Raw genomic sequence first — 23,790 nt, forward strand, 5'->3', positions numbered from 1 at the left:
CCACCAATTTTAAAAAATAAATGCATTTTAGGAAGAATGAAAAACACAAATAATCAAGAAACTCCCAGAGTATGGGGCCGGGTGCAGTTTGGTGCCCCTAAGGGCCGTCCCACTCTAGGCGATCGCCTAGTTCGCCTAGTGAGTGAGCCGGCCCTGAGTGGAAGAGATTCTGGAACGGAGTTCTGGCACGGTCCCCCAGGAAAAAAAGCCTGGTTGACTATATTGATCCTTGCGCTTCTACACAACTGGCTATGCTAGAATTAAGTTGCCCTTATACCAAATCACATCCTCAGTCCATCAAGATGAGGCTTGTCAACTTTGTCTGGCAGAAACTCTCCAGGGTCTCAGGCAGAGGAGGTCTTTCACATCACCCCCAACCTGAGCCCTTTTCACTGGAGATGCCATAGGGGATTGAACCTGAGGCCTTCTGCATGCCAAGCAGAGTCACTGAGCCACGGTCACACGAAGCTGTGGTTTAACCAAACTAACAGTGAACACTGGTTTCTATGGCTAGTTAAAGGTAAAGGTTTCTCTTGTTCGAAAGCCAGTCGAATCCGACTCTAGGGTTGAGGTGCTCATCTCCGTTTCCAAGCCGAAAAGCCAGCGCTGTCTGAAGACATTTCCATGGTCATGTGGCCGGCATGACTAGACGCCGAGGCGGGCAGAATGCTGTTACCTTCCCACCGAAGCGGTACCTATTTATCTACTTGCAATTTCTTACTTTTGAACAGCTAGGTCGGCGGGAGCTGGAACCTGAGATGGGACTAATTAGGGCCTATCAAATCAGGATCTGAACTAGTGTTCCCTCTAAGCTGAGTTAGTGTGAGCCGGCACACAGTTTTTTAGCCTCCGGCTCAAACATTTTTGTCTTAGCTCAGGGAGGATGGCTCCAGATCAGACTAATTTATGCAGCAGCCAAATCGTTCGCTCACAACTTTAATGCCAGTAGCTCACAAAGAATTCTTGCTCACAAGACTCCACAGCTTAGAGGGAACATTGATGTGTTCCCTCTAAGCTGAGTTAGTGTGAGCTAGCACACAGTTTTTTAGCCTCCAGCTCACACATTTTTGTCTTAGCTCAGGGAGGAGGGCTCCAGAGCAAACTAATTTCTGCAGGAGCCAAATCGCTCGCTCACAACTTTAAGGCCAGTAGCTCACGAAGTAGAATATTTGCTGACAAGACTCCACAGCTTAGGGGGAGCACTGATCTGAAACGCATGATGCTGGTTTACTCATCACGGTTCCTTTTAACTTCAGCTTGTGGGTGGTTCCTTCATCTGGCACCAAAAGAACTGACAGCTTCCATCCCAACAGCCTGGGCCTTAAGATCTACCAAGGCCCTGGTCCAAAAACGAGGTGCTAGAAATGTATTTATTTATTTTAAATATTTATCGCCCACCTTTCTTCCTATGGAACTTACAGTATGAATAAAATACATAAAATAGGTTACATACAAAACATAAAACCAACATTTAAGATTTAAATCGGGTCAGTGGCACTCAGAGAGTTTGACCCTGTGGATCCGTTTTCCCACTGGAGGGAGGGGCTCTCATTCTACAGAAGAAAACTTCCCTCCCATCATTGGGGAAAGCCTCCTTTCTAGAGTTGCCAGCCTCCAGGTGGGGCCTGGAGACCTCCCAGAATTCTAACTGATCCCCTGGAGGAAATCACTGCTTCAGAGAGTGGATTCTATAGACCCCACCAGCGTTATTTTTGGACAGGAATGCACAGGAACGGCGTTCCGGCTGGCTCCCGAGTTGGCCACGCCCAGCAGGAACTCATTAGCATAACAGACCACACCCAACAGCAGACACTCATTCGGATTGGCTACATTAGGGGTGTGTGGCCTGACATGCAAAGGAGTTCCTGCTACAAAAAAAGCCCTGGGTTTTGACAACAAACAAGGTCAACAGAATAAGAAGCAAATGGTGGGCGTGGCTGGATGACCACAGTTCTAGTAATGTGGGGGTGTGGCCTAATATGCTAATGAGTTTCTGGTGTTGGGTGTGGCCTATTATGCTAATAAGTTCCTGCTGGACCCCACTAAAGTCCCTCCCCAGCCTCCACCTACAAGTCTCCAGGAAATGCCTAACCTGGCATTTCCTGTGCCTTCTGCCAGAGGAGAGCACTTCCACTAGCGGAACCAATTTGTGGGATGGATCCTCCCCAGACTCTGGAACATCATCCCACACATGTACGTCAGGCACTTTCTCTATGCCAGTTAAAAACATCTGTATTCATCCAGGCTTTTGGAAGCATTCAGTTTTATTTATTTAATTCAATTGTTACCCCGTCCTCCTCGCAAGCAGGCTCAGGGCAGGATACAATATAGAATATACTGAACAGAGGATAAAGCAGATTAAAAGCCCGAAAACAACCATTCTAAAGTCCGACTTGATCACAAGATGGCATTTCTAAAACTTGTGGTATCCGGCACCTTGAAACGGATCTGGAATTCTATTGGCATAACACCGGCCAGATGTGTGCCTGCGGAGACGTCACAGTCAGTATATATCCACTCACTGCTGCATTTTGCACTAGCTGCAACTTCTGGATTAGGTACAAGGGTAGCCCTGCATAATGCATGTTGCAATAGTCTAACCTGGAGGTTAGATTCATTTCTTAGGGCTCTTACTGAGGGGGCTGAAATTTTAAGTTTATTCTGGGTTGTTGTTTTTTTTACAGAAATTGTTGTTGATTGGTTTAAAATTTGTCGTTGATTGATTTAAAATTTAGGCTGTAAGCCATCATGGATACCTAGATTAGGTGGCACAGCAGGGTATGAACTTCCCCCACCCCCCCAAAAAAAATATTTTAAAGCATTTTCAGTTTGAAAAAAAATCTTGAATGCTATTGTCTATCAGCACAAAAAATAAATAATTCAAATGATTTTACTTGGCTGCTTTCTTTGGATTCTCAGTTCTCTACCCCCTCACCTCTTAAAAGCCTAGCTTTTATTCTCTGGATCATGCCAAGAAAACAAGTTAAAATGCTTTACAACTTTCTCTCTCTCTCTTTGAAACAGCGCCACGCACTAATGGATCTACTCTGGACCAAACCACTTGTGGATTCCAGCCCAAGCCAAATTGGTCAACACTTCTGGCTCACCATTCCCTGTACCCACCCGCCTCCACTGCCTTCTGCGACGGCTCACACGCCAGCCAGCGATGGTTCACTTACCGCCAACACAACTCTGTCACGCTCAATGAGATCGGCCAGCTTGTGTAAGAGTCTCCCTCGGCTGGTGACGTCCATTTGCCTCCACGCCGATCCTCTTTGGAAAGCAGTTTTTGCTGCCTCCACAGCTTTATCTACGTCCGCCTACAAAACCAACAAAAGAAACTTGGGCTAGAAGGGGATGGCAGAAGCATTCATGGAGAGAGAAAGCATGGATTTGTACTGAAATACAGTGATGAGTGGCCAATGAACAATTGCAGTAATAATATGGAAGCTTCTAAGGGTGACTGAAAGACCTGTGATTCCCATGTGCCATGTTTATTTATTTATTTATAAATTCGGTTTATAGCCCTCCCTCCCCGCAGCGCAGGCTCAGGGCGGCTCACAATCAGGCACAAGCCTCACACAAAACAATTAAAAACATTTAAAATCAATCAACAGATTTCGACATTATTAAGTGCTCTCGATGTTCAGATTAAATTACCATAAAGATGGTGTATTAATGCTGTTATATCCACTCAGTGCCATCTGTTCCGCTTAGCGCTATCGATCTTTCTTCCAGGGCCAGATCATAATGATGGTACAGTAGTGGCGGCTCCTACTCAAACGCCTGGTGGAAGAGCTCTGTCTTGCAGGCCCTGTGGAACTGTGCGAGGTCCCGCAGGGCCCGGATCTCCTCCGGGAGCTCGTTCCACCAGGTAGGAGCCGCCACCGAAAAGGCTCTGGCCCTGGTAGCAGCCAGCCTGGCCTCCTTGGGACCTGGCATAGCCAGGAGGTGTTGCGTCCCAGACCGTAGTGCTCACGGGGGAACATATGGGGAAAGGCGGTCCCTTAGGTATGCTGGACCCCAGCCATTTAGGGCTTTAAAGGTAAGAACCAGCACTTTGAAGCGAATCCGGTACGCTATCGGCAGCCAGTGCGACGCTTTCAGCACAGGCCGGATGTGGTCCCTACTAGGTAGACCCATCAGCAGCCTGGCCGCAGCCTTCTGCACCAGCTGCAGCTTCCGGATTTGCGACAGAGGCAGCCCCATGTAGAGAGCGTTGCAGTAGTCGAGCAAACCTCTCTCCCAGTCCCCCCCCCCGCCCCCCAACAACAACCCATGGGAAGACGATCTTATGGGAAGAGAAAGCTTCAGCCGTAGGGTTCCCAAGTACTTACCGCGATCCGGCGAGGGAAACATGCTTCCCAGCCGGACCATTCCTCCCTGTAACACAGCATGCCGTCGCCAGGAAGTGACGCTGGGCGACGCTCTGGCAATGGGGCTGAAAACTCGATGGTACCATTGAGTTTCGAGCCCCATTGCCAGAGCGTCACCCAGCGTCACTTCCTGGCGACGGCATGGTGCGGCGTGTCTGTTGTCCCCGCGGGAATGATCCTGCGAAGACATCTGTGTCCCCCGCTGAATCATGGTAGGTACTTGGGAAGCCTGTTCAGCCGTTAAGTTCCATTCATCCCGGAATAACTGGATGCAAAAGTTACTGCAAAAATAACTGGGCTTTACCCTTGAGAGCACGTGAAACTGTGGGGCTGTGCTGCCAGACCTACCAAAAACCAGTGACAGCTTTCATCTTACTCCTAGGGTTGCCAATTCCGGGTTCGGAAATTCCTTGAGACTTGTGAGGGGATGGTTTGGGGATGGGAGGGACTTCGGCAGGGTGTAATGCCATAAAGCCCACCCGCCAAAGCAGCCATTTTCTCCAGGGGACAGATCTCTGTTGCCTGGAAATCCCCAGTTCCCACCTGGAGATTGGCAATCCTACAGTCCACTCCAGCCTTGGCCAACAAGCCCTTCCAGTTCCCAGGGCTTATTCCATATAGATCTTTGGTCTATGTGCATTCTGAAAAAAAATCTCTTTTCTGTGAGGAATGGCCAATTCCATCAGCACCAGTGTTCCCTCTAAGCTGAGTTAGGGTGAGCTGGCTCACAGTTTTTCAGCCTTTGGCTCACAGCTTTTTGCCTTAGCTCAGGAAGGATGGCTCCAGAGCAAACTAATTTCTGCAGCAGCCAAATAGCCGGCGCACCACTTTAATGCCGGTCGCTCACAAAGTAGGATTTTTGCTCACAAGACTCCGCAGCTTAGAGGGAACCTTTCACCTCTCCGTATTTAGAGTTACCAGACCAGTTTTATCATTTTACTTCATTTATACCCCACTTTCCTCCCCAATGGGAACCCAAAACCAACTTACACTGTTCTCCTCTCTCCTCCTTCACCTTCCCAACAACCCTGTGGAGTAGGTTAGGCTGTAGGCATGTGACTAATCCCAGATCACTCAATGGGCTTCTATGGCACAGTGGGGATTCGAACCTGGGTCTCCCAGATCCTAATCTAACCACAGACCTCTGGTTAATGGGTGAAACCAGGGAAAAGACTTTGACCAGTCAGTAGAGAGAACCTGGTGAGTTTTTGGCAGAGCCGGGCATACAGCCAGACAGAACAGGCGTAAGGGAAAGGTAACAGAAGTGCCAGCACACTCTACCTGGTTTATTCGGCAAACATCCAGTATCAAACTTGAAACAAACAAATCAAAAATATGGATGGGAGCAGCCACCAGCATTTCAAACATCCAAAGCCCTGCCTAATTCACACCACTTTTCTCAAATTCCTCAGGGTACTCCCTGCTCCTTGGGAGGAAAGCGATGGCGAACCTAAACAGCATGATAAAAAGTAGAGACATCACCCTGCCAACAAAAGTCCGCATGGTCAAAGCAATGGTATTCCCAGTAGTCATGTATGGCTGTGAGAGTTGGACTATAAGGAAGGCCGAGCGCAGAAGAATAGATTCTTTTGAACTAGGGTGCTGGAGAAGACTGACGGAAGACAGGAAGGCCTGGCGTGATCTGGTCCATGGGGTCGCAAAGAGTCGGACTTGACTGTGCGACTGAACAACAACAACAACAACTGTTCACAGACAATCTTGCTGCTCAATAGAAAGCAGTAGGCTTTTTCTCACCTGCTTCCAAAGAGGTTCTGAAGTCTGAACTGGGATAGGCTCAACATTGTGGCTCATCTCTTTACCAGAGACAGCTAATTGAAAGGCGGCCTGTGAGACTGGAGACTGGATTACCCCTGACCTTAGGTAGGGTTGCCAGCTCCAGACTGGGAAATTCCTGGAGATTTGGGGGAGGAAATTTCAAGGTTCAAGCAGTTTCATGCTTTAACATAGCATCTCTCCTTCAGTGCTGTTTTTCGAAAGCACAATATGAAAATGAACTAGAGCAGCCCCTACAGAAAAGGACCTTTCAATCAGTCGTGAAGCAAAATACACTTGCGGATTAGGATGTGCAAGGAGAGCAATTCCCCAAAGCAGAGCAGATGGACGTAATTCTAGACCAGAACAGACAGACGTCTGTCCCCAGGTCACGTGCCACCAAGACTCCTTTTCTCTGGCCAGAGCCACATGCCACCGAGATCCGGATAGATTTAAGCAGCATTCAGATTGTTTAAATACCTTTATATGTGGTTTGGAACGCTGCGCAGCCATTCTTACGCAAGTGGCCAAACTCAGCTGGAATCTTTCAATCGAAATGTCAGGCCAGGCCCACGTAACCTCTTAGTTACAAGAATAATATTTTAAAAAGAGAGAGAGAGAGGTCCGAACTGGAACCCTCAAGAACAAGGAAACTCTATGGGCAAGGCTGAAATTCCATTCTTAATCCACCCAGCTCTTAATCAGTGTTGGATTACATGGATGTTGCAATACCGAGGCTTAATATGCAATTAGCATTTGTGGCTGGCAGGGGAACGGAAGATCAGCTCCATCACAGCTATCAACCAGGGCAAAATTCTCATGTTTTGATTGGGGGGGGGGGAATAAAAGCCTTCTGCGTGATTCTGATCCAGATAAGAGCAACTGTTTATTAACGTTGTCGAATGTGTTTTGTAAGACAGCCAGCACGATGCAGGGGCTAGAGAGTTGGACTAGGAGCTGAGAGACCCAGGTTCGAATCCCCACGCTGCCGGGGAGCTTGTTGGGTGACCTTGGGCCAGCCCCCCCAATCTCAGTCTACCCTAACTCACAGGGTTGTTGTGAGGATTAACTGGAGAAGAGGAATTCTATAAGCCGCTATGGGTTCCCAGACTCAGCACTGAAGTTATTCCTTGAGAGATGATGGATTTTAAAATAGCCTCTAAGCTGAGTTAGTGTGAGCTAGCTCACAGTTTTTTAGCCTCCGGCTCACACATTTTTGTCTTAGCTCAGGAAGGAGGGCTCCAGAGCAAACTAATTTATGCAGCAGCCAAATCTCCTGCTCACAACATTAATGCCAGTAGCTCACAGAGTAGAATTTTTGCTCACAGAGCTCCATAGCTTAGAGGGAACATTGGTCAGCACTGAAGTTATTCCTTGAGAGATGATGGATTTTAAAATAGCCTCTAAACTGAGTTAGTGTGAGGTAAAGTAAAGGTAAAGGTTCCCTTGCTCGAAAGCCAGTTGGGTCTGACTCTAGGGCTGCGGTGCTCATCTCCGTTTCAAAGCCGAAGAGCCAGCGCTGTCCGAAGACGTTTCCGTGGTCATGTGGCCGGCATGACTAAACACCAAGGCGCACAGAACGCTGTTACCTTCCCACCGAAGTGGTACCTATTTATCTACTTGCAATTTCTTGCTTTTGAACTGCTAGGTTGGCAGGAGCGTGTGAGCTAGCTCACAGCTTTTTAGCCTCCGGCTCACATATTTTTGTCTCAGCTCAGGAAGGAGGGCTCCAGAGCCAACTAATTTATGCAGTAGCCAAATCGCTCACTCACAACTTTAATGCCAGGAGCTCACAAAGTAGAATTTTTGCCCACAAGACTGTTTTACTGGGCATTCAAAAGCAAAAAAATGCAAAAATAAAATGAGATAGGTTCTTCAAAAGCCCTCCGTGTTCCAACCTGGCAGCTCTAGAAGACCAGCGTCAACAGAAACAGAGATTCTAGAAGCCAGTTAACAGCAGGCTTCCCTTCAAGACAGGAGAGGAGGCTCCCCTCACCTTCTTGGTGCCCCTCAAATCCCAGCTCCTCAGCCCAGCTTAGCCCAAGGTCTTCTGGGCTTGGGGAAGTAAGCAGGGTCAGACATGACCAGTACTTCAGTGGGAGACCCCAAGGAGAACTGGGGCCACTATATGGAAGAAGGCAACGGCAATCCACTTCTGCTCACTTGCGGATAATGCCTCATGGATGGGCTCACCATGAGCGGGCTTGGTGATTCAACGGCACATTCATTTCTTCTTCAGATCCCGGCACCCCACGGGATCACTTCGGTTTGCCTAGTGGTCAGGCCGGCATGCAGCCTCGGACATTTTGTACAAAGGGGGCAATGTCAAGCTCAGTACTTCCGTTTGCCACGTTGATTCCTGTTCTCTGTGATGTTTTCGTTTTGTGCTGGGAGGGGGGGGGAGTGAATGGGGGAAGGAATGTGTGGGAACAGGCTTTGCTAGACGCCTGTAACAATTCCCAAGTTGAGGAGGGAAGACGAAGTGTCCTTGAAGCCTTTGCTGCCAGGAGCGCTGCTATAGACACACTTTGTAGTGTGTGAGTGGGTGGGGAGACCGCGCATCGACTTGGCGGGATGACTGACCAGTGTGACTGGACCATGGCATAAGGGGGGTAGATTGAAATGGGTATAATAGTGGGCATGGCGCCAATGCCCGCCAGTTCTGACACAAGTTGGCTTACACCTGTATCGACTGCATACCTCAATAAACAAATCTTGCATCTGAAGAGTGTTGTTGGGAGTGAGGACGTACGGGGGTCTGACAGGCAACTGCACAACAGCCCCATGTTCTGTTCGGCGGGCAATCAGTGGTGGACTCGGAAAACTGGTCAGTCACAAGCCACACACAGACTGTACCAAATCCTTACTAGTCTGTTTGGGAAACTGCAGTTTAAGGAATTTGAGACTCTCGCAGTCCTCTCAGAAATTGGCGTGGAAGTACATCGGGCCTTTTAAAGTGCTCAGACTGATCAATGATGTGACTGTAGAATCAGATTTGCCTAAATCTAAAACAAGGTTATACTGATAACGCTGTCTGGCTGAACCAGTTTGCACGGGGGAAAGAGCGCCTCCCTTATGTTACCCATGGTAGCTGAGCAAAGCAAGCATGTGCAGCTGCGTAAAAGTCAGGGACAAAAGAAAACAAAGAAAGCACGGCAGCAAGCAGCAAGAAGGGGATTCATCCGGCCAGCTGTTTCCCCGTTTGCAGCCCCCGGAAAAAGAAAGATGGGGTCTTCCAGAAAAAGAAAGATGGGGGCTTAAGACTGTGTACTGACTATCGTGGATTGAATGCAGTCTCTTCCACGAATGCCTACCCCATGCCGTTGATCAAAAATAGCTAGATGCAGCATCAGAGTATGTGTATGGAGCCCCTTTGCACTAATCGTTATTCCTGACAATGTACCTGTACCACTTGGCAACAGACCAGTATTCTGTCAGGGTCAACAGCAAGCAGGTCCAAACACACTCTCCTGAAAAGGCTATGTTTTATTTGGAACACTGGTCTGTTGCCAAGTGGTACAGGTACATTGTCAGGAATGACGATTAGTGCAAGGGGCTCCATACATATACTCTGATGCTGCATCTAGCTAAGCAAATGAAATCCAAGCGCGCGGGGGGGAATTCTCCCGGCGGGATATTACATCATGAATGGGAGACTCACCCCAATCCTTTGAGAGCAGAAATATTCACACCCATAGTGGAATCCAAGCCCTCCCTTCCCTTCAAGGTTATACTGATAACGCTGTCTGGCTGGGCCAGTTCGCGGGGGGGGGGGGGAGAGCGCTTCCCTTATGTTACCCACGGTAGCTAAACTAAGCAAGCATGTGCGGCTGCACAGAAGTCAGGGACAAAAGAAAACAAAGAAAGCACGGCAGCTAGCTGACACCATATTGATGGAGGTAATCCCAGTAGTAATGTATGGCTGCGAGAGTTGGGCTATAAGGAGGGCCGAGCGCCGAAGAATAGATTCTTTTGAACTATGGTGCTGGAGAAGACTCTTGAGGGTCCATTGGACTGGAAGGAGATCAAATCAGTCCATCCTAAAAGAAATCAACCCGGACTGTTCCCTGGAAGGCCAGATAATGAAACTGAAGCTCAAATACTTTGGCCACCCAATGAGAAGGGAGCACTCCCTGGAGAAGACCCTGATGCTGGGAAAGACTGAAGGTCAAAGAAGACGGGGACGGCAAAGGATGAGATGGTTAGACAGTCTTAGCGATGCAACGAACATGCAATTAAGCAAACTCTGGAGCACGACGGAAGACAGGAGGGCCTGGCGTGATGTGGTCCATGGGCTCGCGAAGAGTCGGACTTGAGTGTGCGACTGAACAACAACAACAAATTGATGGAGGTGAAAAGTGCCCTCAAGTCCCAGCTGACTTACGTCAACCCCTCATGGGGTTTTCAAGGCAAGAAGCACTCAAAGGTGGGTTGCCATGGCCTTCCCCTGCATAGCAACCCCGGACTTCCTTGGTGGTCTCCCATCCAAGTATTAACCAGGGCTGACCCTGCTTAGCTTCCGAGATCTGACAAGTTTGGGGTACTCTGATCCCCGTGCGAACAAGCACCACCCTGCAATAAAAGGCACCCCCAGACCTCGATTCAAGACTTTGGGGTGTTCATTAAGCCAAAAATAACCGTCCCCTATGGTGCCATTAAAAAAGCCTTAACCAAATAAATGGTGTCATGTTTAGAACACCAGGCCAGAGATCAGTTCGGACCTCAGCTCTGACAATCAGAACCCAGGACCCTTTACCCTGTGCCAAATCTACCTTACAGGGCTGTTGGTGAGAATAAAACAGAAGGGAGAACCCTGTGTGCTGCTCTAGAAGAAAATGTTGCGGTGAAGATAATGCAATGTAAATTGGTCCCAAGTTCCCCTCTCACACATACACACACACACCCCTATTCCAGTTGAGCGCTCTAGGAGCGCCTCTATCCCAGAGAAACAATGTCAGGTAGAATCCAGCAAGGAGACCGGACTAGCTATCAACAAGCGCTTCTCTCCTCATTTGTTTGAGAGGATGTGCGATTTGAGCTGCCAAGTCTGCAGCCGGCCTCCTTGTATTTCTGCACCCCCAGCAAGAACTTCCCGTGGAGAAGAAACTAACCAGACCTTGTCTCCTTCTTCCACGTCACAGATCTTCTCAGCCCTTGAAGGGCTATAGGTTGAGAATTTCTTTCCGCTCTTGGATTCGTGCCATTCATTGTTAATAAATATCTGAAGAGGAAGGGGGGGTGGGGAAGAGAGAAAGGGGTCGACGTTATACGAAGAACTAAAGAAACACATTCAATTTCCATGAGCAGGGATTTCACTTCCCCCCCCAATCCATACTGAAATGTTATTTGTTTAAAACGTCTATCTTTGTACCTTACAGGACCCCACGGTGGCTTACAATGTAAACAATGATGGAAGACAATAAAATACATAAAACCCACAACTATCCGGTTGCTAGCAGAGCATTTACGAGCCACGTACAGATCCACAAATTCCCCAGTGTCGTTCCTGCATGGTGAGTTTTTACTTGCTACCGGTGAGGTGCAGCAAGAAATTCCTCCTCACACGCTCAGGCCGGAATGAGCCTCGTAAATGCTCTGCTAGCAACCGGATAATTGGCGCTTCCCTCCAAATAAATATTTCAGATAAGGTCACAGACAGAGTCAATGGCCAATTCAAAACATAAAAGCCACAAGTTAAAATAAAAAATTTTAAACTGCCGGTAGGTAGAAGAACGAACCCAATGCCGTCAGGAACAATGCTCCCTCTAAGCTGTGGAGTCTTGTGAGCTACCGGCATTAAAGCTGCGAGAGAGCGATTTGGCTGCTGCATAAATTAGTTGGCTCTGGAGCCATCCCTTCCTGAGCTGAGACAACAATGTGCGAGCCAGAGGCTAAAAAAACTGTGAGCTGGCTCACACTGACTCAGCTTAGAGGGAACACTGGTCATGATCTTCCAACTGTCTCCTAAAGATCAAAAGTGAGGGGGCCAGGTGCACCCCTGTGGGGAGGTGTTCCATAAGCGTGGGGCTCCCACTGAAAAAGCATTCTCTCATGTGCCCATCAGATGAATTTCTTCAAGAGCGCGTCTCTCTGTGGTCTTAGTTCCCAGGCAGGAACATCACATGCAGCATATTTATTTGCCGAAAACATTTCATTTCTACAACACATAATCCACCCAAACAGGGTCCCCAAGGCGGTGAACATCAAAACATCATTCCCCCCCCCCAATTTAAAACAGCATTTTTAAAAAGTATATATAAAGTAATTAAATAAAAACATATAAACAAATGACACCTCATGGCGAACACCTCTTTTCATATACAAGCATGACCTCTCCATCAGTTTGATCCTCACAAAGACAGGTGGGGAAAAGTTGTTCTTGCAGATTATAGTTTTGGATAATGCCGAGGGTCTCCAGGATTTTGGAGACCGTAAATTCAGACTTCACTAATCAGAAGCTGCACAAACAATCAGGTCACCGACAACTGACTCTTAGAGATTGTGAAGAACTATTCTGTATTTGGTTTCTGACTGGACTGCATTTCTTGTTTGGGCAGCAATTCCATGTTAACCACTCTTGATTTCATGATGAAACGGTAAAAGAAACTGCCCAAAAGAAAGAAAGGAGAAGATGTAGGTCTCTAGGAGCAAAGATCGACATACCAGCATGAGGGCTATCGTCAAAATATGATTTGAATGATGGAGGGACCATTTTTACCAATGCCCTGAGTTGCCAGTTGTGCAGAGAAAGTCTTGTACTGTCTGGACTCCAGTATGTTCTGTGTGAACACACCAGGCCCAGGACACAGCTTGCCCCGTGATCTCTTTCACCACATTCTCAGAGACACACACGTTTCCCCTGCTTGTATCGTCTGAAAAGACTGCAGGAAAGCAAATGGTGCCATTCAGAGCTCACGAATGTCCTTTCATGCTTTAGAATGATCATCAAGAAACATTTATTCTCTTAGAGACAAAGCAGACATTAGAGTTGCGATGAGTTGGTTCAGGGTTCCCTGACTTGTTTTATGAACAAACATAACATTGGGGACTAGCATTCCCAAGAACCCTGGGACCGGATTTGGCTCGGGAGTAGGGTGCGGAGGGAGAAGGCATTTCAGCCTTCCTTCCCATGCCGTTTTCCCAAGCAGAAATGGCTATGGGGGGGAGACACCCTATCTACTTAGTGTTTTCAACTCCAGTTTGGGGGTGGATCCTGGGGCAGTTGGGGTTTGAAGGGACCTCGGCAGGATATAATGCCACAGAGACCACCCTCAAAAGCAGCCATTTTCATTGGGTAGTTTCAGAGAGTGTCCGTCTGCAAAAAAAAATCCAGCTAGACTTGAGTCCGTAGCACCTTAGCAACGGACAAGATTTTCAGGGCATACGGTTCTGCAAGTCAGAATGCTATCCCATGAAGGGAACTTTGACTCTCAAAAACCTCATACCCTCAAACTCCCGTTGATCTCTAAGGTGCTAGGTAAAGGTAAAGGTTCCCCTTGCTTGAAAGCCAGTCGAGTCCGACTCTCGGGTTGCGGTGCTCATCTCCGTTTCCAAGCCGAAGAGCCAGCGCTGTCCGAAGACGTTTCCGTGGTCATGTGGCCGGCATGACTAAACACCAAGGCGCACGGAACACTGTTACCTTCCCACTCAAGTGGTACCTATTTATCTACTTGCAATTTCTTGCTTTCAAACTGCTAGGTTGGCAGGAGATGGAACTAGAGACAGGAGCTCACTCCGTCTTGCGGCACCCGGGTCTCGAACCGCTGAACTACTGACCTTCCGCAGCCTGCAGTTCAGCGTCTTAACCACTTGAGCCACCGCAGCTACTGGACTTTGAATCTAGCTATTTTCACCAGGGGAACTGATCTCAGCAGTCTGGAAATCAGCTGTAACTCTGGGAGATCTCCAGGCCCCCCCTTGAAGGTTGGCAACCCCATATCTTCCCTACTGCGGAGCTCCACATACAGGTCCCTGATGTCACGACTATCTGTAAACAGGCCAGGGAACCCCCAACCTTATTCACGGCGGAGGTAACATCTAGTTTGGCCCTCTAGAGAGATCAACCACAAAACGGCCCTTCATAGATCACAGGAGATGCTCGCAGGGATTTCGGGGTCATAATCTGAACTGGCCCAAAGGGAAGCTGAAAATGCTATTCTGAATTTTATAATCCTCATGGGGGTTCCTAGAGATCATCAGACCTTACCCCAAGTAGGGTTGCCAGCTCTGGGTTGGGAAATACCTGGAATATTTTTTTGGGGGGGGGGTAGAGCCTATGGTCTGGTACTCCCATCTCTTTGGCCACCCAATGAGAAGGGAGCACTCACTGGAGAAGAAGACCCTGATGCTGGGAAAGATTGAGTGTCAAAGAAGACAGGGACGGCAAAGGATGAGATGGTTAGACAGTGTCATAGATGCAACGAACATGAAGTTGAGCAAACTTCAGAGGACGGCAGAAGACCGGAAGGCCTGGCGGGAGCTGGTCCATGGGGTCGCGAAGAGTCAGACTCGACTGTGCGACTGAACAACAACACAGAGCCTGTGGAGGGTGGACTTTAAGGAGGGGAGGGATCTCAGTGGAGTATAATGTCATAGAGCCCACCCTCCAAAGCAGCCATTTTCTCCAGGGAACTGATCTCTGTAACCTGGAGACCAGTTGTAATTCCGGGATACCTCCAGCCACCTCCTGGAGGTTAAAAACAATAATGAAGACAACCGTGATGTTCTATTATGAAAATTAGACTACTATTCTGTAGCGAATCATATTTCTTCATCACATTATAAAAATATATGCATACACATAACAGGAACTGCATATAATACCGTCTCACACAACAACCTTTTCTGTGCTGCGTGAATACCATTCGTTTACACGTCAACAATTCTAATCCACGAATTAACACACAACAGTCTTCCCACTTCAATGAAACACTGAAACCCGAGCACCGAAAGAATCTGTTTCACTGACGTGGGAAGAATGTTGTGTGTTAATTCATGGATTAGAATTCCTGATGTGTAAAACGAATGGTATTCACGCAGCACACTTAGAAAAAGCTGTTATGTGAAACGGTATTATATGCAATTCCCGTTGTGAGTATGCGTATATTTTTATAATGTGATGAAGAAATACGATTCACCACAGAACAGTAGTCTAAATATATTTACATAATATAACATCACGGTTGTTTTCATTATTGTTTGCATCCATCCTGTGATCTCTCTGTTGTTTCTACATACCACCTAGAGGTTGGCAACTCTAAACCCAAGTCAAGAACCAGCTTGTTATGAGTGAATGTTTAGGCCATCATATTTTGCAAGGAAGTCTTCTCCAGTGGAAGATGTCAAACTGGCCACAGACTGGCCTTCACTAAAGGAAGGATCTGCCAGGTAAGCTTTTCAGAACTATTCCCATTAACAATGCAAGCCATTCCATTCACCACATACAAATGTGAATGTTCACATGGATGTTTTCAGAGGGGTCTCAAAAAGAGGATTCCTCTCCAAAATGCATGGGTTACAACACACACTACCAACCCTGCTTCCCAGAAGTCTGAATCTTCCCCTCACTGCTTCTTCAAATCTTAGGCGCTACTCTTTGCTTTTTTCACTCTCTGGTAGAAATCATTAATAATTTGAGAAGGCTTCAGAAGGGAGCTCTGATGAAGCAAACTCTGGTTTCCAAACAAACTTAAATGGGGTCTCTCTTGACCCGCTCAAGGGAAAAAAAAAAATTTGTTTGCTTAAGATGGTCCCTCAAAGTCAGGCCTGATCCAAACGTTAGATTTTGGGGGTACCTTTCTGCTGAGTATTTTTTTAATGGTGAACTTTTTATTATTTGAACTTCCTAAGTATACAAATGGCACAGGCCATCTTTATCTTTTAACTAGGGACTCAGAACAGTTCTCCTGCACAAAGCCCATCAGTCGTATCCAGAACCAGAAGAAAATTGCTTCTCTGACAAAAAAGCAAAATAGGTTTCAGGTGTTTCTGTAATGGGATGAATCTGGGTAAGTAAAGGAGAAAATTTATCTCTTTTGGAACAACTCCAGTAAGCATGCTGAAGAGCTCACGGTAAGCACAAGCTAATTTTTGTTCCTGGGGGACCAGCAGATGACTGAAGGAATTAAGGCCATATAGCTCAATGTGCATATTTTTTCCTAGCCAAAGGATATTTTAAAACAACAACAACAACCGGCATTTAGAAAGCATACACTCCAAAGAACGGCACACAGGTGCAACTGGTCACAATTAGACCTCTTCACAAGTTACAATGGACATAGGAACAACCTTCGTGTACACACGTACTCCTGTTTGTAACAAAGAACCAGCGCTCATTCCCTTTGAAAATGAAATCAGGGAACAGTACCTGGACAAAGGTATGGTTTCAATCACATGTCGTGCTGTACATGTGTTGAATGCAACAGGAGAATTACTCAGTGTACATAAAGGAAAACCAAACACTGTCCTGTTCAGAAGTTAAAGTAAATGCCCATATAGTCAACGTACACTTGATTTTTCTTTATACGTGTGTTGAGTAATTCTCATGTTACATTCAGTGCATGTACAGCTGAACCCATGACTCAAATCTCACATTTATTTATCCAGATACTGGTCCCTGGTTTCATTTCTGAAGTGATATAGCATTGGCTCTTTCTCACAAACCGGTGTGTGCACATGTCCAGGCAGGATGCGTGTTTACACATGCGTTCACTGTAACGTGTGTAGTGCAAAGAAACAAAATCTGTAATTCACCTTGAGACTCAGTACAAAAGGCAGGCTTTAAATGAGGATGATAACCCTTAGCCATAGATGCAGATCAAGCAATTTATGAATACTCTCTACCATCTATCTATCTACCTATCACTCACATGCACAGAGAATAAAAAGATCTCCTTGAGTAATCAGTAGCATAAATAAGCACCCAAAATTACTCTAGATTTGCATTATCTTCCAGAGTTGTTATGCATCACCTTACTTTTAGAACACAATATCTTTTTAAATTAAAACGTCTACCCCGCCAAAAAAAAAAAATCTGCAGAAAATGAAGTTTAAAAAACAAAAGTTGGATTGTGCACAGATCAGAAGAAGAAGAGATAGGATTTATACCCCGCCCTTCACTACCCGAAGGTGTCTCAGAGCGGCTTACAAACTCCTTTCCCTTCCCCTCCCCACAACAGACACCCTGGGAGGCAGGTGGGGCCGAGAGAGCTCTGACAGAAACGGCTCTTTTTCAAGCACAGCTCTTATCAGAGCTACGGCTTGCCCAAGGTCATCCAGCCAGGTGCAAGTGGAGGAGTGGGGAATCAAACCCGGTTCTCCCAGATTAGAGTCCGCGCACTTAACCACGACACCAAACTGGCTCTCAAGAACTAATTAACCCCCAAAACTGTTTTCCTTAACAGGGGACAATCCAGCAACCCTGGACTGCTATTTAAAAGGATGCTTAAACAACCTGATTTTTTACAAGCACGCAGTTGTTATCAGTTATCTAAGGCACATGCTGCCACATCTGGGCTCATGTCTTTTCCGTGGCTGCCCCATGTCTCTATAGCACTCCCCTCCCACACAGAAGAGGTTGGGGCGCTTGCCCTCTTGGCTTTCTGGAAAGTATGCAAAACAAAACTGTTCTAGAGGGCTTTGGGGGCAGTCGGAGCCTGGACAAAGGTGGAAATACCCTACCAATCAGGGTATAACTTGTTTTTAGTTGTCATGTTGGTTTTATAAAATTGCTTTGAATGAGTTGGACCCAGTCTAAAACTCCTGCTTCAGCTCTTGCTCAAGCGGAAACACAAGGGAGAGGGGGAAAGCGGTAGCTGCTTGCTAAACTAACTAACTCTCATTATGTCCCCACTTGCATTTCTGCTTGTGCAAGATCTGGTGCAATCGGTTTCTGGGCACTATAGTTCAGAGGTGGAAAGCACCAGGTGCGGCGCAAGATCTTGTGCAAACGGAATTGCACTAAGCCTGCTTATGTTTCCACTTGCGCATTGCTGGATGCTACTTTTACTGTTTGCTACTTTTACTGTTACTCGCCTTGGGTCCCAGAACACCGCACTGCAAATATTTTAAATCAGTCAGCGGTTCACGCTGCTTTTTCCTTTCCATGCGTACTGGATTTACTGGAATACTGAACAAAGTCCCCTAAATCCAGTTGGGTTTACTCCTAAGTAAGTGCATCTAGGACTGCAAAGCAATAGTATCTCGCACTCACTGGAAATCTCTCGGTTCTCCTTCAGGTTAGCGATGGCAAAGATTCAGCAAACGGCACTTGTAAGCAACGGTCATTCCTGACTCCTCAAGTATTGTGTTCTTGAGTCTTCCCAGTTCCTCTCCTGGCTACATTCTGCTCTGCTTTTCTGTCCTCCCTCCTTGCCATTTTCTTCTGTAGGTTTACTTCTTTATATCACTCAACTTTCCTTTCTTTCCCACGCACCCTTGCTCCCGCCAAGAAATTTTCTGCTGACTAGACAGGTTCCTTTCTGCACTCCAGCCAGGTAACCCATAGTTTCAATTTTCCGGGAAAGATGACCGCTGCTCTGGTCTTACTGCAAGATGATCATCATGTTTTGAAATGGACATTTCCCAGAAGGCTGTATTCGTATATGTGTTTTATGTGACGTCTGGCTTTACTAGAAGATTGTTTGGGGCAATGCTCTATTCTTGATTCATGGTCAGCTGCTGTATAAACTGCACCTCACTGTTCCTGATGAAAGAGAACCTTAGAGCGTTTTTTTGTTTCTTCCTGTGTAGGAGGCTAGCAAGGAGAAGAAGGGAGAAGACCCTGCCACACACAAATTTCCATCTTCTGCCAAAAACCAGAAGAAACCCAGTGCTATCAGAATTTATTTACCACCTATGTCATTTTAAAAAAATTAAATCTGAGTTTTGGTTCTTTACACCCCTTCTTTTTAGATGTTCAGAAGTGTACCTGTTGAGATTCTGCATTTTGCAACTGTCTTGAAAAATTAAACTTTTTAAGCTCGTTGGTAAATTCAAAGCAGCAGATAGACGCTTACTAAAAATAAATCTTTAGTCATTAAATATTACAAAATTCTGACATCCTCACACAGCTCTAGTATGACTTCAGAGTGTGTTTAGTATAGCAGTTCATTTGGCACTGGTTTGAGTTTGCTTGGCCTCTTCATCCTTTATTTCCCAAATACTTGTGCGGTATCCCACAATGTTTCTGGATGCATTTATTATCATACTGGATGGCTCCCAGCACTATCAAAGCATTTTTTAAATCAAATTGCAAATCGGTTTGTGTGTGTGCGCATATAAAAATCCCCACGCATTTGATTTTTTGCCTGGAAGAATGCCTCCTTAATACAGACCAAGAACACGCATTCACCTTTCAGGAACTGCTGTATCCTTCCTTATACTACAGACATATTTTACACATAATTTCCCCCTTGTTTTCTTCCACAAGCTAACTTTAATCTCAAGCATTGTTTTCTTCTGGGATTCTGGGTTTAGATACCCCACTAAACCCTACAGTTCTCATTACTATTTGAAATGTTGAAGGGGGGGGGGGGGGGAATGGAGGGAGAAACCAGCACCAGATTTTAATCCGATTCAGACACCTTTAATGGCATAATGATATAGAAATGATACATTTAGTTCCAGCAAATAAATTTAGACAATAAAAGTGTATATATTATGTAAAATAACACATAATGTGCTTCGGCAGCACATATACTAAAATTTTAATCACACCTGATTTTTTTTGCCACCTAGCCACTTATTACGACAAATTTTAAAAAAATGGTTCACGCACAGTTTTCCTTTGTGAATTCCAAAAAGAATAAAAAGTATCGCCGTTCATGGAGAAGGAATGGGAAGACACCGCTTTAATTGAAAACGGCTATGGATGCCGGGACTGAGCAAAACTAAAGTTTCAGCATTTTTGGTCTCTCACAAATGCATCCTCTGCTGTGCATAATCCCCACGTGGAACGTTATGGCCATTTTATTTTAAAAAAATACAGCTATACACATCTGATGAAGTGAGGGGTGACTCACAAAAGCTCATATTGAAATAAATGCTTTTAGTCATTAAGGTGCCACCGGACTTTCGCTTTACTTCCGTATGGGCAAAAGGCCCAGTTTTATAATTCTAGCTTTTCCACCAAGCTCAGGACAAGATTACCAGCCCTTACCTAATACCAGCCCTTACCTAATATTGCATTGCCTCTCTGTTATTTTAGAATAGTAAAAAACCCCAGTAGCACCTTTAAGACTAACAAACTTTATTCTAGCATAAACCATTGAGAAGCACAGCTCTCTTCGTCTGCTGTTATGCTACAATTCCTGACTTCAAGGTGCTACTGGGCTTTTTACTATTTTGCAGCAACAGACTAACACAGCTACTCCTCTAGATCTCTTATTTTAAATAATCCTTCACACGAGGATACCCTTTTCTCTTTTCCACACCAGCTACAGGACAGGTTCCCGAGAAAATATTTAGATAACAAACGCCAAACCTGCATACAGATTCTGCTCAGTTCTACCCACCATTCATACCCCGTCATTTTCTTGTGCATGAGAACTTCTGCAGTCATTTGCTCACTCCTCTTGTGGGGTAAAGAGGGCTATGGCCGCTATTAGTCTTATCTCCTTGTGAAGGTACGGCATGACATTGCCACAGAAGCCACCCCAGGTGACAGGAAATAATCTGTTCCAAGTCACTGGATTTCTAGTTTTTGCTCTGCAACACTCAGTCAAGTCTTCTTTCTTTATAAGATGCTGGAGAATAGATTTATTTAGTGAGAACTGGTATAGGGCAGTGAATGAAAAAAAACATAAAGCTTAAGAAGTCAGTCATGAAGCTCTGACTTCAGATCTTAACACAGTCGCCCTAAGGGGATGGAGCTTTGGCTTACAGGAACATAACAACGTTTGCCAGTTGATGCACTACAAGGTGTGCTGGGCTCTTTCTAAATATCATACATGTAGCACATGGAGAACTTTAATTCATTCAAAAATGACCCCATGGGGGTTCAGCACAAGTCAGCAAAAAGAAAGCCTGGGTATGACATTCCCACTCTGCCACAAACACAGCAAGGGCCTGTTTTATCTTCCCATCTGGTCTCCTATGAAATCAAAACAACACAGAAATAACCACCCAGGATGGTCAACTATACATCTGAGACCAGATGCCTTCAGAAAGAGGTGCCTATAACAAGGAATGCAGCCCAAAAACCACACACAGGTGCCATCAGTTGCCCTGTGCATAGTTTGGAGGTAATTCCAGATGGGCTGGAGCGACATTGCATCCTAGCAGGGACAGGAATCCATCCTAGCAGGGACAGGAATCCAGGGTGGCACGTTAAAAACCAACAAAACGTCTTCCGAAAGAAGCTTTCGTGAGCCCGAGTTCATCATCAGATGTACAGAGCACTTTGGACAAAAGAAGCACTAACTCACCAAAGCTTATGCCAAAGATGCCTCTGGACTATTGTTTAATTTTAGAACCGGCAGCAGTTCGCCACCCTGACCCGGATAGCCTGACCTCCTCAGATCTTGGAAGCTAAGGTCAGACCTGGTCAGTACTTAGATGGGAGACAACCAAGGAAGGCCAGAGCGGCTACCCAGAGAGGCAGGCCACGGGAAACCACCTCTGAGCATCTCTTGCCTTGAAAACCCCAAGGGGGTCACCACTGCAGTGTTCCCTCTAAGCTGAGTTAGTGAGAGCTGGCTCACAGTTTTGTAGCCTCCGGCTCACACGTTTTTGTCTTCGCTCAGGAAGGGATGGCTCCAGAGCAAACTAATTCATGCAGCAGCCAAATAACTTGCTCACAATTCTAATGCCAGTAGCTCACAAAGTGGAATTTTTGCTCACAGGACTCCACAGCTTAGAGGGAACATTGGTCACCAGAAGTTGGCTGGGACTTGGGGGGGGGGGGAGAGAATCAGTTCACTCGCTGTTCTGTATTGAAGCACTCACCACGGAGAGGAGTGGGGTTTGTCTTTCTTTTCTTCCTTTATGGGAAAGGCAAGACTATCATGTCCTGCCAACCTAGCAGTTGGAAAGCAAGAAACTGCAAGTAGAGAAATAGGGACCGTTTCGGTGGGAAGGGAACAGCGTTCCGTGCGCCTTGGTGTTTAGCCATGCGGGCCACATGACCACGGAAACGTCTTCGGACAGCGCTGGCTCTTCGGCTTGGAAACGGAGATGAGCACGGCAACCCTAGAGTCGGACTCGACTGGCTTTCGAGCAAGGGAAACCTTGACCTTGACCTTTTTAAGACTACCATGAGGACTAGAAACTCACTCCCTTAAAACAAAACGCGAAAAGAGACCTCCTTCTGCATCTCCCGGAGCCCCGACGTTCTGCCCGCGGTCGCCTTACCTTGGTGTACTGGACCTCCAGGTTCTTGATGGGCCGGGGCAGCTGCGGGGGCCCCTTCCTCTCCGGCTGCCCGTTCTCCACCGCCCCGTTGAGCGCGGCCATGCCCGAGGCTCTCGCTCGCCCGCCAGCCAAGCCCGCTCGCCCCGCTGACAGCCACGTTGCCTTTATGCCCGGCGGCCGCCCCTGCGCGACCCCGCGCCGGCCCTCCCATTGGCTCCCCGGCCGGCCGGGCCGCTCCCCCCGGCAGGGTAGGGGGGGGAGGCCGGCTGGCCGGTGGCTGAGTGGGAGCGGCGCAGGCTGCGCCTCCCCGAGGAGGCAGCGGCGGCAGCAGCTGGCCCGGGCGGGGTCTCGGCCGGGATTGCCGGAGCCCCCTTTGCAGACAATGCCGGGGATTGTTGGGGAGGGGAGCGAAGCAGAGCCGGCTCCCTCCCTCCCTCCCTCCCGTGCTTCCGTCTCTCCCAGAGACCTGGTGGCTTTCGGGCAGGCGCAGTGTCCCCTCTAAGCTGAGCGAGTGTGAGCCAGCTCGCAGTTTTTGAGCCTCCAGCTCACAGATTCTTGTCTCAGCTCAGGAAGGAGGGCTCCAGAGCAGACTAATTTATACGGTAGCCAAACTGCTCGCTCACAACTTTAATGCCCGTAGTTTCTAAAGTAGATTTTTTTTGCTCGCAAGATTCCACAACTTAGAGGGAACAGAGAGCCGAGCTAAATGCGAGCAGGAAAGGGCAAAGGTAGAGAGGCGCTCAGACAGACACAGACACACACACGACACAGTCTACAATGTTCCCTCTAAGCTGTGGGGCAGTGTTCCCTCTAAGCTGAGTTAGTGTGAGCTAGCTCACAGTTTTTTAGCCTCTGGCTCACACATTTTTGTCTTAGCTCAGGAAGGAGGGCTCCAGAGCAAATTAATTAATGCAGTAGCTGAATCGCTCGCTCACAACTTTAATGCCAGTAGCTCAGAAAGTAGAAATTTTGCTCACAAGACTCCACAGCTTAGAGGGAACATTGCTGTGGGGTCTTGTGAGCAAAAAATTCTATTTTGTGAGCTCCTGGCATTAAGCTTGTGAGCGAGCGATTTGGCTCCTGCATAAATTAGTTGGCTCCGGAGTCATCCCTTCCTGAGCGAAGACAAAAATGTGTGAGCCAGAGGCTAAAAGAATGTGAGGTAGCTCACACTGACTCAGCTTAGAGGGAACACTGACGACAGAGAGAGAGAGAGAGACTTTACGCACACACACCCCCTCTCATAGGTCTGAGTGCCTCTCTACATTTGCCCTGTTTGTCTAGATATTGT

General features: G+C 47.0%; 1 protein-coding gene across 1 annotated transcript in view; it reads right to left on the reverse strand.

Moving 5' to 3' along the window:
* Nucleotides 1-22,725, reverse strand: part of ALDH1A3 (aldehyde dehydrogenase 1 family member A3) — a 55,971-nt gene extending 33,246 nt beyond the window's left edge. Inside the window, exons 1-3 of the mRNA XM_015417969.1 lie at nucleotides 22,500-22,725; nucleotides 11,266-11,370; nucleotides 3,180-3,320 (exon numbers count right to left, since the gene is read on the reverse strand). Coding sequence (XP_015273455.1) covers nucleotides 3,180-3,320; nucleotides 11,266-11,370; nucleotides 22,500-22,601 — 348 coding nt within the window. The 5' untranslated portion in view covers nucleotides 22,602-22,725. The remainder of the gene's footprint in view (nucleotides 1-3,179; nucleotides 3,321-11,265; nucleotides 11,371-22,499) is intronic.
* Nucleotides 22,726-23,790: the final 1,065 nt, after the last annotated feature.

Source organism: Gekko japonicus, unplaced genomic scaffold (assembly GCF_001447785.1).
Source record: "Gekko japonicus isolate JY-2015 unplaced genomic scaffold, Gekko_japonicus_V1.1 scaffold924, whole genome shotgun sequence".
Lineage (NCBI taxonomy): Eukaryota > Metazoa > Chordata > Lepidosauria > Squamata > Gekkonidae > Gekko > Gekko japonicus.